The following is a 15,764-nucleotide window of genomic DNA, read 5'->3' as shown; positions in this document are numbered from 1 at the left end:
TGTATTGTAGGTGTTCACTTATTTACACTTAGAAAATGAACAAAACATGTAATGTGACTAGGGTGTTCACACATTTGCGTACAATTGTATAGATGTTCATGTACATGCCATATAACATATCGTTGCTGTGTTTTTTCTGTAATTTGAAAATTCCAGTTGTCCTTTACATTGGGTGAAAATTCCTGAAAATTCATGATAACAAAATGCCTTTGAATATGATGTTACACCAAAATGAAGAACTTTTTTCCTTCTGCCACACTGGAGGTTTTGTCTCAACAGTGACAAAACAAACCATGAAAAAACGATTTAGTCCAATGTTCACGTTTCACTTTTCTCAAGCATGAACATCACTACTTTGTGGCTAAAGAGAGGGTTAAAACCTAAAAAGAAGATGATTTTGAATTTTGTATTCTTATTTCTTACAATATTGGGGTCTCTGAGACTCCGAACTATGAGGAAGTAAAGCCCATCTCACCTAAACATGACGTTTATGAACAAGTTTCATGTAACTACTTTAATAGTCTACACATAAAAGTCCACAGTTTGGAGAAAATGCTAGATGGGCTCACAAAGATTCAGATGCACCTGACTAGAACAGTGATTAATAGAGAAATAGAGAGGAGAGAGAGAGAGAGAGAGCATGGATATGACAGAACAATTGAACAAACCTGTGGCTTTAGGAAGGATAAAAGAAGGGGGAGCATGACTGAGAGAGAGAGAGAGAGAGAAAGAGAGCTGGGGGTAGAGAGGGATTTACATGGGAGAGGAGGGGGCAGTGACACAGTCCGTTACAAAGTGGCACACGCACGCTCAGATGCTCACAGTCTGACACACACTTGCTCCTACACACACTCTCTTTCTCACACACACACACACACACACACACACACACACATACTCACACACACACTCACACACACACACATACACACACACACTCATGCACACACACTCATGCACACACACTCATGCACACACAGCGGGCATCGTTCAGCCAGTCCGGCCAGTAAAGAGGGATGAAACAGATCAGAGGAAACCCTACAAGTCTCGCTTCGTATGACCCACGGTAAGAGAAAAGTCAAATTCTTGTCTTTTTACCCTCTTAACCTCTAGGCTTTTTCTTCAATTATTAAACCTCATTATTCAGTAATTGATATGAATTATTTTGTGACTGCTGAAAGTTAATAATAAGTTCATGGACTGTGAGTGAGGAACTGAAGTGTGGGCCCACATACAGGCTTTTAGGGTTTAAAGGGATACTCATTCTAATCTCAATCTACACATTACAGTGAGAATAAAATTTAGCATCTCCAAATGAACAAGTAACCTCCAATGTATGTTAATGTGACAAGAGTTTATCATGGTTTTGGACCATATCTATTGGTCCATTCACTGTAAATTGTTTGTGCAATATAAGTGAGAGCTGGCATTTCCAAACAAGTCATATGCTGCAATATTATGTGACAACATGGTGACAAACATTTCAAAGAATAGTAAACAACAATAACTGAAAAAACAGGGGGCATCTGCTCATTGACTTCCATTAGAAGTCTATTTCGAGTTTACTTTTTTGGTGCATTTACTAACTACAGTCAAACATGTCAAAATAATGATCTGTGGTAATCAACACAAGGCAGATAGAGATTAGCTTTAAAAATGCTTAAGTGGTCCTTTAACAGTTTAACCCTGTGAGCCCTTAACATCTCCCAGGACCATCTCTTTCAACTTTTTTTTGTTGTCTTTCCTGATTTTGGCTTTAAATCTGCATTTCTCTCTCTCCCTTTGAGGCTGGCTAGCTTTTAGGCCTTTTCTTTAGGCCTGTGAAGGCCTGTCCACTGAAACACTTCGGTTTTTAGGCAACAGGAGGCTATTAATTCACTGAGCAGTGATCTGGAATGATGCCTTCAATGTTGGCCACAAAGGCTACAGTAGAACAGTTTGATGACTTTACTGAACCCTGACCCGTGAAATGTACCATGCGCTGATGGCAAATCCTTTGCAAATGAGGCTTGAAATTCACGAGAGGCCAGAACCATTTTCATATCTTGTTTGACGGATTGTTTTTCACCTAGGGCTGCGTCCAATTATGGAATTTACAACAGAGTAATGAGGATTTGTGTACGGGGCTCATAAACAATGCAGATTCCATTATTGTGCAGCTCAGGATCATAAAACTGCGAGGTGAATTTCTTTATTGAGATCAAATTGTTATGGATTGGAAAAGCTCCTTACTACTTACATTATAGTTTCATTATGATAATAGGAAAAGATCAAGGAGGCAATGAAGCCTTGGGGCATCATATATTTGTACAATAACAAATTTTGGAATTAGATATTTGGATCTGTTTCTTAGGGAAGAATGAAAACCAGAGGAAAGCATGATTCTGTGTGCAGGATGTTGGGGCAGTTTTGTGAACTCTACCATTCCTCTTGATGTTCATATTTATTTATGCGTTACCACAGAGGTGGGTCCATATGGCAAAAAATGCAGCACGATACATTTTCCTGATACATAATATAAAGCACAATATTTCATTTTCCTGAGGTTTGAATGCACCACTAGCATGAGACTATAAACTATAGTATAAAACTATAAAACTATAAATCCACTATTTTTTATTCAATATTTCACATATGGTGCAGCACTAAATTAAGTTAAACTAGACTAATTATGCTCCTTTTTAAACATCCTTGCAAAAAACATACTTAAGTTCATCAGTGGCATACTAAAAAAGTATACTTTTTATGTTGCGTTTTATTGAAATACACCAAAAATATACTTTTCTGCTTTTTTTTAATAGCACATTTTAAATTATATTTTAGTATGCTGTGGGGAAATACACTTAACAAGTGTAAAGGATAAATACATAAATGTATTCTTTTAAACCATGCTTTAGTACTTTTTACATGCATTGTAACTCAAACTTGCCTAATTCCTAGCTATTCCCAATGATATATTTAAATGTATACTTAATTATCTTTTACAAAAGCACCCTTCAATACATGTTTTATGTGATGAATGTTGAATTCTTTTAGTTAAAGTGAAATATAGCTTAACGTGCATTTAAGTGCATTGTAGTTACAGCATAACTCAATCCTGAACGTGTGTTTAACAGTTATGTCTACTTGTCAGATACTTAAGTTTACTTAAGTCATTCAAAAAACAAACACTCAAAAGCACTAAATGCTTTTTATATATACTTATTCATAGCTTAATTACACACTTAAGTTGCCACTTAAGTTGTCATATGTGTGTGCCAAAAAGTATCCATGCATTCAATATGCATTAAAACGGGTTACAAGTGCAAACATTAAAAGTATAAACTTTTCACATTAAATACACGTTTGAAAAGTGGATGAACTATAAACTATAACAACTATATAGCTATAAATACAATGTTTTTGTTCAATATTTATATTTTTAATAATGTCCACAATGTACTCCGAAAAGCACACTGTGAAGTAATATGATGTAATTTATCCCAATAGCAATAACATCATCATACTGCCCACCCCTGCTTTACCGCCAGAGCATGTTATATCAGCATATTCATATGATGTTATTCTGAATTCTGACATTTTTTCCACTTTGTCTCAGAGTGAGCGGTGTCTGGATTAAGATTATAGCTGGTCCCTGGGATTGGACTTAAACCTTTCCTCCCAGTAATCTGAATCAGATTTGTCGGCCCACTTTATTCCTTCTGACATGGATAGGAATAGCAGCTGATATTGTAATTGGCTTATAGTTAGGCACAGTCATGTTGAGTTTCATGTTAAATATATCTGCAGGCTCCAGCATTCCTCAGTGTGAACCTTCCTTTGCTGAGCACATGCCATCACACTGTTATTCCACGGCTGCTCACTTAAACTTTCTGCTTTAAACTTTATGGCAGGTGAAGCTATATGACTCTACAAAACATTTGCAGCCATTGACATACCTCACATGAGTGCCACAAACATTATTTTGATACGTTTTCAACTACTGTCTCTTGAAAAGCCATTGACATTAGACATTTAAATGTAGTATTATACGACTCACACTTTAATACGTGAAGCAAAAACAGTGATTCATCTGCAGAATTAATTATTTAGTGCTGAGTAAAAGGTCCTTATACATTCTCAACCCCTACATTTCTAACCCACAGCATATCACCGTTTGTGCTACTTTTGGTCCAATCTTACATCATTTAGCATTAGCATGATTAGCATGTCGCAAATGAGTTCATCATTTAGTGCATTACCCCGTGCCGTGCCATTCTCCTTTGGTTAAAAGGGGGTTTAGAATGAATAGAGCACCTGGCGCAGTGTGCCTATGCAGGGGATGGGCCGTCACTCTCATGCTGTTTTTGACCTCTCAACCCTGGGCTCAGTGATGTTATCTTGACTTCAGTTCCTGCTAGGCCAATCCCAGTCATATTCCTGCAATAACATTAGAAGGACGTTACAACAGCTTTCAGAGAAAACATTGTCTGGTTTGAGACAACAGCTAGAGCGTGCTTTTCAGCAGTTTGCAGAATAGAAACTTCAGTAAGAAAAAGTTACTTAGTTTAAACTTCCCAGGATAGAACTAGGATGTCCCTGGTCAGATTATCAACACAAGTAGGTACACATGCTTGAAAATGCAGTCATTTAAAAAATGGGTCAAAATCCATAATGTTATACAAGCATTACTTTACAACAACCAATTTGATGAGCTTGGTACTCTTTTATTCATACTACTACTACTGCAACTGCTATCTTACAACTACAACTGCAACGCGTAGATTTACAAATTTACATGGGGTTGTTTTTCTCTAAAAATACTGCAGACCCTGCTAGTTACTGAAATATTTTGTACAATCCTTCTTTCTTCCCACTCAACCTCAAACTATTTGCAGATTATCTCATCTGTACCATTTCTATTTCTGTCTGTTTTTTTCTCTGGCAGGATCAGGAGGTAACACAAAAAGTCCTCCGTACAAAGAAGCGCTGGACACAGAGACACACTGTTAAAGGTTTTGGCCAATCAGGGATATCATCGATCCTGTCCAATCAGGGCACTGGGGTGGCAAACCGTGTCTCCTTGCAAAGAGTGAAGCCCATCTCTGTGCGCTTGCAGGGTCAAGAGAGTAGCAGCTCAAGGGTCCTTCTCTCCTACACCTTAGGAACCCGCTGATCTGTTACTCTCCAGGTTCTCCAAACGGTGGCTATGTCGTCGCCCTCCCTTCCTCTCCCCTCGCTGCCCCCCAGCCCCCTAGCCATGGAGTACCTCAATGATTTTGACTTGCTCAAGTTTGAGGTGAAGCCTGACACTCCCCCACCTCCTCAGCAACCATGTTCCTACTCCAAAGTAGGCCTCCAGCAGCAGCGGGACACCTCTGGCTCCCCCTATGTGGTGCGCCCCCCTCCAGACTCCAGCCTCAGCTCCAGCCCCTACACTTCCCTGCCACCTTCCCCGACTCTTAGTGATGCCCATCCACCTCCGTCGGCCTCATCCTCCTCCTCCTCTTCGCTCTCCTTCCCCCTCTCAGTGTCCACTGGCTATGTCTCTGGACTCAGTCAGGCCTCTCAGGGCAATCAGGATGGCAGCCCTGCCCCAAGTGCTCTGCCACAGTGCCCCAATCCTGCCTCTTTGGAAGACCTCATCTGGTTGGCCGCTCTGCAGCAACAGTTTGGGGGAGAGGCAGGAGGTGCTGCTTCTCTCTTGGGGGCCCTTGGGGGGGCACCAGAGAGAGGGGACAGGGATAGGGGTCCCATCGGGGGGTTCCTGGGATGTGAAGATGCCGTGGAGGCGCTGCTCAACTCAGCTGCTGCGGCTGTAAGTTCACAGGTACTATACGTAAATCTATTTGTTAGCATAATGGTTTCCTAACACTGGCCCTGGGGTACCCTTGCCCTGCACATTTTAATAGTTTCCCTGCTCTACTACACCTTACCCAACTAATCCACTAATTAACAAGCCCTTCCTTAGTTTAATTGGGTATGTTAGAGCAGGAATAACACTAAAATATACAGGGAAGGGGTAATCAGTGACTGGGAACTGTATTAACAAGTACCAGTAGGTTTGTGTAAAAGCCAACTGTTCTAAGAGTGAGGCAACTATCTACATCCTAAAACAGTAGTTTCCAATCCCTGGAGTGTCTACTGTCTCCCCTGTTCTATGATACCTGCTTGAGCTCAGAAAGAAGTTGTCGACCACTTGAATGGCTAGGATGTACCAGTGGGTCCAAACTTTTATTGCACCCTTGTACAACTCTGTAATGTAATAAACCTGTGATTTTAAGAGGCTGATTAACTAATCAAGTATGTTAAAGTAGGCATTCTCAACTCCATTCCTGGGGTCCCCATGCCCTACAAAGCTTCAGGTACTCCCTGCCCAATCACACCCAAACCAAATTATCGACTAATTATAAAGACCTTCAGTAGTTGGATCAGGCATGATTAGGGCAGGGAATATTTGAAACTTTGCAGGGTAGAGAGCCTCCAAGATTGGAGTTAAGAACCACTATGCCAGAGCACTAAAAACAAAATGCAGGGTGCCCAAGGTTGGAAACCACTGGTTAAGAATCAGCAAATGTCTATGTATAAGGGTGTATGTTTGGTGTTGAACTCTAGCTTGCACCAAAATCTCAAACTTTCTTGTTACATTTCTGCATTTTGATGTATCTCTCCCTCTTTTAGTTTCCTGTCCTGTCACAGAGCTCTGGAAGCAGTAACTTGGGAGATTCCAGTAGCGAGAGTGGAGGTGATGTAGCCGTCAGCAAAGCCTCAGAGCTGTGTCACCGTCCTCTCCTTTTCGTCTCCTCCGCCCCTCCCTCTCTCCACAGCGCAAACCCAACCACTGCCCCGTACCCCCAGCCCCCCAGCCCACAGGGCCGTCTTCATCACTCGCAGCACCACCATCATCACCCCCATCATCCCATGCATGGCAATCACAGTCACCATCATCACCATCAGCTCCAAGTTAGTCAGGTAAAGAGGAAGATGGGCTGCAGTACTATGATGAACTCTAAGCAACTACATGGACTTCACTGCAAACTGGTGGAGCCATTCTTAGAGTACAAAACATTGGGCCTGCTAGTGAGCCTGGCCATTTAACAGGTTGAAAGCCTTTTATTTCCTGATTGTTTAGAGGAAGAGGATACTGTCAAAAGTCAAGATCCACCACACAGAGCTATAACATCTGTGAGCAGAGCAATGGTTCACAAACATGGTCCTGAAGTACACAGTGCCCTGCACATTTTGATGTTTCCTCCGCTCCCAACACACCTAGACCATGTATTGGAAGCCAAGAAGTATTAAAATGTGCAGGACAGTCGGTACTCCAGGACCAGGGGAGGGAACCAGTGGTTTAGAGGATTGTACAAGTATCTCACATCACTGGAGGGAATTGGGTTACTGCATTGAAACCTGAGGAATGAACACTAGTCTGAGTAAATTGTGTTAATCCCTGTTACAAAACCAATTGGATCCCATTACACTCAAGCCAATACCGAGGCTGCATGATTCCATATTTTGCTGTTGAGCACAGAATGACTAGAATCCAGACACTGGATGCAGACACTGGAAGATCATGGAAGCAATGTTCAGCTGTGAAAGTAACTTTATGCACACTGAATTTAACATCTTTTACAACCCGTTCACATACTGGTAGAACAGTATTTTTGTCTGGAGGTTGATGCCACTTGCCACATTTTTCGCTTGCAGTAATGGCACAGTTTGATGGGTTTTGTTTCAGTTTGATGGCAGTGCGTATCAGGACACCAGCTGGAAAACTATGGGGTTGAATGTGGAACAGGTCTATGAGATTAGCATAATATCTGCTATTATTGTTGTGTAATCCCGATCACTGTCACTCACACTCAGTCAGATTACACTATAGATTATGAACATGTGCAGCCGAAATGTGCAGCCCATCACACACACACACAAGCATACACAAGCAATGCTGATCACAATCATCATAGTCATGCACAAGCCACATACACGTGCATGCATCATAAACAATCACATTCTAATTTGTCACCAAAGACCTACCATCTTTATCATCAGTCACCACCACCTTCCTCATAATCTCTCCGTGCAGGTCTGTATTCAACAAAATGAATAAGTGAAATTCAATTCAGTTTAATTCAGGATGTTTTATTATCATGAGTGCATTTAGTAACTGTGTTGAAAGAATTGAAATAAAATAGATTTAGATATTTTAGAAGTCTTTGTTTTCATTACAGAAATGTTAAGTTTTAAATGACCAAAAACATACAATTGCATGTAAGTGTTCTCTCCCCGGTCAAATAAGGTTTTAATTTAACTTCATACATCCTCTACAGAAAAAAACACTTCTGCACAATTTCCCATATTAAATAATATTTAATATGCCATATTGTGTTCTTTCTTAAGCTTATTAAATTATATTTTGTCTAGAGCATGTGTTAACTTTTTTCACGTAGAAAATCATCAATTCATTTGACTTTTCAAACCATATTTAGAGAATGGAGTTGCCTACATAAATATATTTACAAACAGAGAAATCGAAGGAATTGGAAAATTGAAAGGAAAAATCAGCCCACCCTCAGTTTTTCCAAGGTTCCTCCCACCTTCAAGATAATAATCATAATGGGGATTTCCTACTCTTTAAAATTTTACTCTCTAGACTGTTGTGGCACCACTGTGGAATGAATAAGCATGCTGCTGTCTTATTACACAATCTAAATGAATAATTCACTGCAATTTGACTGCTAACTATGCTACTGTCTACCTCCTGTGGTCATGTTTTGCGATGTGCTCGATGAATTCTGAAATAACCTCTTTCTTTCTGTTATCTCTCTCTACTTCTCTCTGTCTCTCTCTCTCACTTCATCAGTGCGCAGTGGATGAGCGTTTCTCGGACGAGCAGCTGGTCAGTCTGTCTGTGCGGGAACTGAACAGGCACTTGCGTGGTGTGAGTAAGGATGAAGTGGTTCGCCTGAAGCAGAAACGCCGGACACTGAAGAACCGTGGCTATGCCCAGTCCTGCCGGTACAAACGGCTGCAGCATCGGCACGCACTTGAGTCTGAGAAACACCTCCTCACGCAGCAGGTACACAACACACAAAGCAATGAACCCTTCAACTCTAATTTACAGTTATCAGATTACGTCATTAAGAACACCCCACTGCCATTTTGGTAGGTGAGCTGAAGCTCTGACTGTGCTCTGGTAGAGCTCGTCTCATCACCATTGTTGCAGCTACAACCCTTTAGGTGGATGTACACGAAAAACATGAAAAGATGTGTCAACACTTTAGATATAGTCTCTAGTAAATGCTTCAAGCTGAATATCTGCCAGATTGATGAACTGCATGCATATAGCCTACATATGTCTAGAATTCAGAAAAGTACAAAGTATGACATTTTACAAAAGCTAGTAAAAGTTACATACATATAAAGCTGAAGTTGGCTTCTTATTCGCCAGCTTTTTCCTCAAATTTTCCATTCCAAAGAAAAAACTGCCGAACACAAAGCTAAAAGTGTGCTAACCTCAATAGATGGATTAATTAGATTAGATTAATTAGATTAAGAGACCCTTATTAGTCCCACAACGGGGAAATTTCACCTCCACTGTTAACCCATCCGTGAAGTGACACACAACATACACACTAGTGAGCACACACACTATTGGGCAGTGAGCACACTGGCCCAGAGTGGTGGGCAGCCCTATCTGCAGTGCCCGGAGAGCAGTTGGGGGTTAGGTGTCTCAAGGACACCTCAGTCACGTACTGGCAGCTCTGGGGGTCAAACCTTCTGGTCACAAGGCCGGTTCCCTAACCTCCTGCCCATGACTGCCCAAAACACAAGGACGAGCCAGCCAGGAGTAGAACTTAGAATCTTCTGATCCATAGTCAGAAGCGTTATCCATTAACCTCAACTAATGGATCCTGAATCAACAAATACTTTAAACGTTTGCTTGGAAGTGTTTAATGAGCAGCTAACACACTGCAGGGCTCTAATCAGCCACTGGAGTTTCTGGACTGTTGACCGCATCTTACTGGCATCCTAAAGCATACAGTTCTATACTTCACATGCCATATTAATGACTGCACTTTGGCACATGTGCTATTATGTGTCTAGTGTGGTAGTATGCATTTTGGGATGTGTCAATGCAATAGCATGTAATAAAGGTGCCACCTTGAAGATACCATAGAACAGTGGTTACCAACCTTTGTCTTTGAGACCTACTTTCCTGTGGACTGTAGTTCAAGTCACAATCTGCCACACCTGCTACAGCTAATTGACCTCTTTTGAAATCCTTGATTGGCTGGATCAGATGCATTAGTGTTAGGTAAGGTGAGGACAGCATGTTAGAATCAGGTTGAAACTAAACACTGCAGGAAAGTAAATCTCCATTAGATTTATGACACTGCCATAATAGAACCATTTTTGGTTACCTAAAGGACCTTTTGGTGGATGTTTTTTTTTGTTAGTAAATGAGTGTGAATGGGAAGAACCTGTTAAAACTTCAAAGATCCTCCACATAAAGTCTGGGTCTGTAGAATGTCTAAAAAATTTTTATTTTATTGAGGCTTTAAAATTTCTGTACAAGATCTGTACCCCACGACCCGAACCCTGGAGAAGCGGAAATTGATGGAAGGATCTTATATAAGATATACTATCTCCAACAGAATTCGGTCATCTGCCTTCACACGCATATGAACTTGAGTGACATCCCATTCTTAATCCATAGGGTTTAATATGATGTTGGACCGACCTTTGCAGCTATAAAAGCTTCATCTCCTGGGAAGGCTTTCCATAAGGTTTAGGAGCGTGTCTAAGGGAATTTTTGACCATTCTTCCAGAAGCACATTTGTGAGGTTAGACATTGATGTTGGATGAGAAAGCCTGGCTCACAGTTTCCGCTCTGATTTATCTCAGAGATGTTCTATCGGGTTGAGGTCAGGACTCTGTGCAAGCCAGTCAAGTTCTTACACACCCAACTCGCTCATCCATGTCTTTATGGACCTTGTTTTGTGCACTGGTACGCAGTCATGTTGGAACAGGAAGGGGCCCAGACTTGTCCATCGGATTGCCAGATGGAGAAGCATGATTGGTCACTCTAGAGAACACATCTCCACTGCTCTAGAGTCCAGTTGCGGCACTTTACACCACTGCATTTGATGCTTTGCATTGCGCTTTGTGATGTAAGGCTTGGATGCAGCTGCTTGGCCATTGAAACCCATTCCATGAAGCTCTCTATGCTGTTCTTGAGCTAATCTGAAGGCCACATGAAGTTTGGAGGTCTGTAGCGATTGACTCTGCAGAAAGTTGGCGACCTCTGCGCACTATGCACCTCAGCATGCGCTAACCCCGCTCTGTCATTTTATGTGGCCTGAGTTGCTGTCGTTCCCAATTGCTTCCACTTTGTTATAATACCACTGACAGTTGACTGTGGAACATTTTTGTAGTGAGGAAATGTCACGACTGGACTTGTACACGGGGCATCCTATCGCGGTACCACGCTGGAATTGACTGAGCTCCTGAGAGCAACTCATTCTTTCACAAATGTTTGTAGAAGCAGTCTGCATGCCTATGTGCTTGGTTTTGTACACCTGAGGCCACGGAAGTGATTGGAACACCTGAATTCAATCATTTGGATAATCCCTGTTGTCAGAACAAAACCTTGTATTTCCAAAAGCTAAAACCTTTTAATGTAAGTCAATGGAACCACACTTTTTTCCAAGTCATTCTGGGCCATTTCTTTTGGTCAATTCATCACGAATCTTACACACAACTTAAAGGCAAGTTATGTCAAAAATTGAAAACTATATATATTAATAGTCAGCTTTCAATGACACGCAAAGCCATGAAGCGCTCCATATTTTATGGGGGGCAGTCGTGGCCTGAAGGTTAACGAACCAGACTTGCAACCAGAAGGTTGCCGGTTTGATCCCCTGAGTTTGACAATATGTGACTAAGCTTCCCTTGAGCAAGACACCTAACCCCCAAATGCTTCCTGGGCGCTTTGGATAGGGTTCCCCCCCTAGTGTAGTGTATACTTACTAGTGCGTATGTGGTGTTTCACTTCATGGATGAGTGAGATTGCAGAGGTCAAATTTCCCCATTGTGGACTAATAAGGATATCTGAGTTGTTTAATAAAACAATGTCTCAGTAGTAGAGTGACCATGTAATAACTTTGTGATTTAGCTCTTAGGCCACTTCAAACGTCTGGTTCACATCACCACCATCATTCAGAATTCTGACTCTGTCTGATTCTCTAGAACACTAGAGCAGCTTGCACCAAACCACTCTGTGAGACCTGGTTTCCTTCTTAATGACTTAATTATGCAGAAATTTAGAAAGAAATCAGTGGGATTCCATTTTAGGCATCAGCAAGCATGCATCAAAGCCAAGAACCACAAATAGAAGTGGGAAGGTACTGTCAGAGAGGAGGCAGGATTCTTCTCATTTGATACCAATATTGAAACCTTGATTGTCCAGTATCCAGCATTTTTGACTGATATCAGCCCAATGAGGACACCGTTTGACACTGATATGCCATCTGTAACCACAAGTCATTTTTTAAGGGTCTGCTTATTGAGTAATAAGTTCAAGGGGTTAAATCATTCCCCAAGCCACAAACTCAAACACAACAAAAGCATAACCTCATACATGTTACACACTGAAGCACACTACGTTGATTTGAGGAAGGATGAAGTGTGTTTTGAGTGTTTTCAGTACATGGGGAGGAGACACTCAGTGTCAGTGACGTTTCTATTGAGCATGCAAATCTGTATGCAGTGAAACATAATGCGTCTTTATTAGAGTGCAGCTGGCAGCTGAAGACGCTTGAGAACGCCAAGAATTTCACTATTACATAAGAATTACACATGAACTCTTTACCATCGCTCTTATTTCTCTCACTCACTGCATCCTCTCTCTCCTCTGTCTGTCTCTCTCACTCTATCCTATCTCTCTGTGTCTCTCACTCACATCTTTCTCTCTTTGTCTTTCACTCCCATGTTTTCTATCTCCTTATCTTTCACTGTCCCCCTGTCCTTTAATCCCCCACCTCTCTTCTTTCCTTTCTCCTACCTCTCTGTCTCTCCTCTTTCTTTCTCTTTCACTCACTCCATACTATCTTTTTCTCTCTCTCTCTCTCTCTCTCTCTCTCTCTCTCTGTCTCTCTCTCTCTCTTCGTGTTTTTCCATTGTTTCCTCACTTAATCCCTTCATTCTCTTTCTCTCTCTCTCCAGCTGGAGCAGCTGCAGTGTGAGCTGTCCCGTGTGTTGAGGGAGCGGGACGCCTACAAAGCTCGTTACGAGAAACTCGTTAATTCTGGTGAAGCCCCACCCACTCAAGCCAACAACCCGCCTTCCCCGCCCCCAGACTACTTCCTATGATGCTCTTTGCGGAAAGGAAAGGACTGGAGAGCAGTGAGATGACAGAAGAAGCAAACTGCCCCATCCCAGCGAGCTAGCCAGTCTCTCAGATGATGTTGCGGGAGGTGAGAGGGGAGCAGGAGGGGGGGCCTCAACAGTGAAATAAGCTACTTAACCAAAGCGGGTTCAATTTGACTGTCAAATTTGGGCTCAACCTGAAGCCCTAGAATCCAACTCCATAAAGACTGTGCTCTCTGCTGCTGGCCAACGTTTCACTGTGAGGTTTTGTAGTAGCACAATAAAAAAAAGGCTTTTCTACTTTTGAATGCATTCTCATCTTTTCAGCACACATGCCCTGTCCATGTTGAAAGAGACTGACCACAGAAAGGACAATTAGAGAGAGCCGTCTGGTAACACCAGACATCAGAGTGCTAGCAAGGCTCTCACGTAGAGCCGTCGGACTTCACATACTCCTTGTGCTCTCATAGGATGGTTTTCACCATGTGCCACAGCTCCAAACTGACCTGTTGGATCAGGACGTTGTCAAAGATGAGTCTAACTGCTGCTCTATAACCTTTTGATCAAGACTGTATGAATCATAAGGTTAATCTTTTTTGTGTTTGAGTGATCAGATTCCCAAAGGTCAATGCAAATCTCACATTATATAAAGCATATAGGTCTGAAAGGGGAACCTTGAGTTCATGTAAAATTGTAAACGGCAAGTGTTTCTTTTAATCAGAGACGCTGAGGTTGAATACATTAAAAAGCAAGCTCTACAAGCTTTCAAGGACATTGCTGTGTAGTGTTGCATTCTGACACCTCATTCGTTCCGGAGGAGAAGACAGTACAATTTAGCATAACACACATTATTGCAATAAATATGCTGGTTTTGAAAGACTTGCTGGTTTGGGAATGGACATATGCACTCAACAGGAGAATGTGTTGAGCTTTTTGCAAGTGATTGGAATGCAAGGCATCCTGTGTTGTGGCTTTAGGATGGGCCTACGATTAGCATGGCTGAGTGAATTAAATGGTTTTGAGTGATTGTGTCTTTCACTATGTCTTAATATGTAGTGAGCTGTTTATGTAGGCAACATTTTAGGTCATCGAATGCACCTCCTCGACGTGGAGGCTGTCTCAAGGCAGTGAACAGAAGATGTGGCGAGTGATGACTTTGCTAAATTGTTCTCTAGCTAGGTCTGTTGCCTTCGGCTATTGTTTCAATAATCAACAAGCTTTTGCTTACCTAGCTAGCAAGGTTGTTACAATCTTGTTGAAAGTTGTCAGAAAGGTGACATTAGCAATTGGGAATAATTTGTGATGTATAGCCTAAATACTGTATGTTGCCTACTAATCTGATTTTAGTCAAAATCTAAGGCACTCACGTATCCTAAATGGATAAGGCAACCTCACAGTGCAATCCAACAAGTTTTAATTCATGATGAGGCTAATTTTAAAATGTAAGCCTTTTTCAACCCCTTTATGGAGAATTTGAGGACTAGTCTCGACACATTTATAGACACTAGCTAGTTCTGTTGCCTCAAGCTGTTGTTTCAAATAGCCAACTAGCTAGTAAACTTTAGATTAGCTAGCTAGTGCTGGGTCGTTACAATCTTGTTGAAAGTTGTCAGCTACGTAACTTTAACAATTGGGAATAATTAGTGATGTATATGCTAAATACGTTGCCTACCTATCTGATTGTAGTCAAAATCTAAGGCAGTGTCTCATGTATCCTATATGGTTAAGGCAACCTCACAGTGCAATGCGACAACATGTTTTCTTAAAATGAATTAATTCAAGGTGGCAGGTAGTGGCTAATTTTCCAACGTAAGCCTTTTTCAATCACTTTAAGGAGAATTTGTACTTATTGTCCACACATTTAAAGACACTTGCTAGCTCTGTTGCCTCAAGCCATTGTTTCAAATACCAAACTAGCTAGCTAATTTTTGCTAGCTAGCTGTCATCTAGGTGACATTAGCATTCGAGATATCTGATTAAATTTTATGCGAGTATCTTAAATATACTTAACGAATAAAGCAATACTACAGTGCAAAAACTCGGTTAGGCCTAATTGCAATTGTCAGTTTTTACCATCAAATATATGGACAATTTTTCGGTTATTCTCCAAACATTTAGATATGATAGATAGCTGTGTTGACTAAGGCTATGGTTTCAAATCGCTAACTTGATAAGTAACTTTGCATAGCTAGCTAGGATTTTGCAAAGTTGTCAGCTATGTTACATTAGCCATTGGGAACGATTGGTGATATCTAGGTTCCCTTTTGGTTAAAATGCTGCCTATTTAGACAGCTCGCTAAATACTGAGACACACCTATTGAAGCAAACTGAGAAAAAAACAAAAGGATTTGTTACAGAGTGACACTCATGAACCAGTTTCAAAGAGACTAACAACCGATTCACCTCCAAATTCA

At 41.3% G+C, this 15,764-nt stretch overlaps 1 protein-coding gene across 2 annotated transcripts; it reads left to right on the top strand.

Moving 5' to 3' along the window:
* The first annotated feature begins 811 nt into the window (after positions 1-811).
* Positions 812-15,409, top strand: nrl (neural retina leucine zipper). 2 transcript variants are annotated; one of them, XM_017697693.2, is made up of 5 exons: positions 812-1,066; positions 4,928-5,797; positions 6,661-6,951; positions 8,843-9,058; positions 13,207-15,409. In XM_017697693.2, the coding sequence occupies exons 2-5, from the start codon at positions 5,189-5,191 to the stop codon at positions 13,351-13,353; spliced, it is 1,263 nt and encodes a 420-aa protein (XP_017553182.1). In that variant the 5' UTR covers positions 812-1,066; positions 4,928-5,188; the 3' UTR covers positions 13,354-15,409. The 2 variants fall into 2 exon arrangements, with proteins under 2 accessions (XP_017553182.1, XP_017553181.1); XM_017697692.2 differs by having other exon boundaries at positions 813-1,066; positions 4,928-5,809.
* The last annotated feature ends 355 nt before the right edge of the window (positions 15,410-15,764 follow it).

This window comes from Pygocentrus nattereri, chromosome 4, assembly GCF_015220715.1.
Source record: "Pygocentrus nattereri isolate fPygNat1 chromosome 4, fPygNat1.pri, whole genome shotgun sequence".
NCBI classification, from domain to species: Eukaryota; Metazoa; Chordata; class Actinopteri; order Characiformes; family Serrasalmidae; genus Pygocentrus; species Pygocentrus nattereri.
Note: the sequence above shows the minus strand (reverse complement) of the source record. Positions and strands in the feature narration are given on the sequence as shown.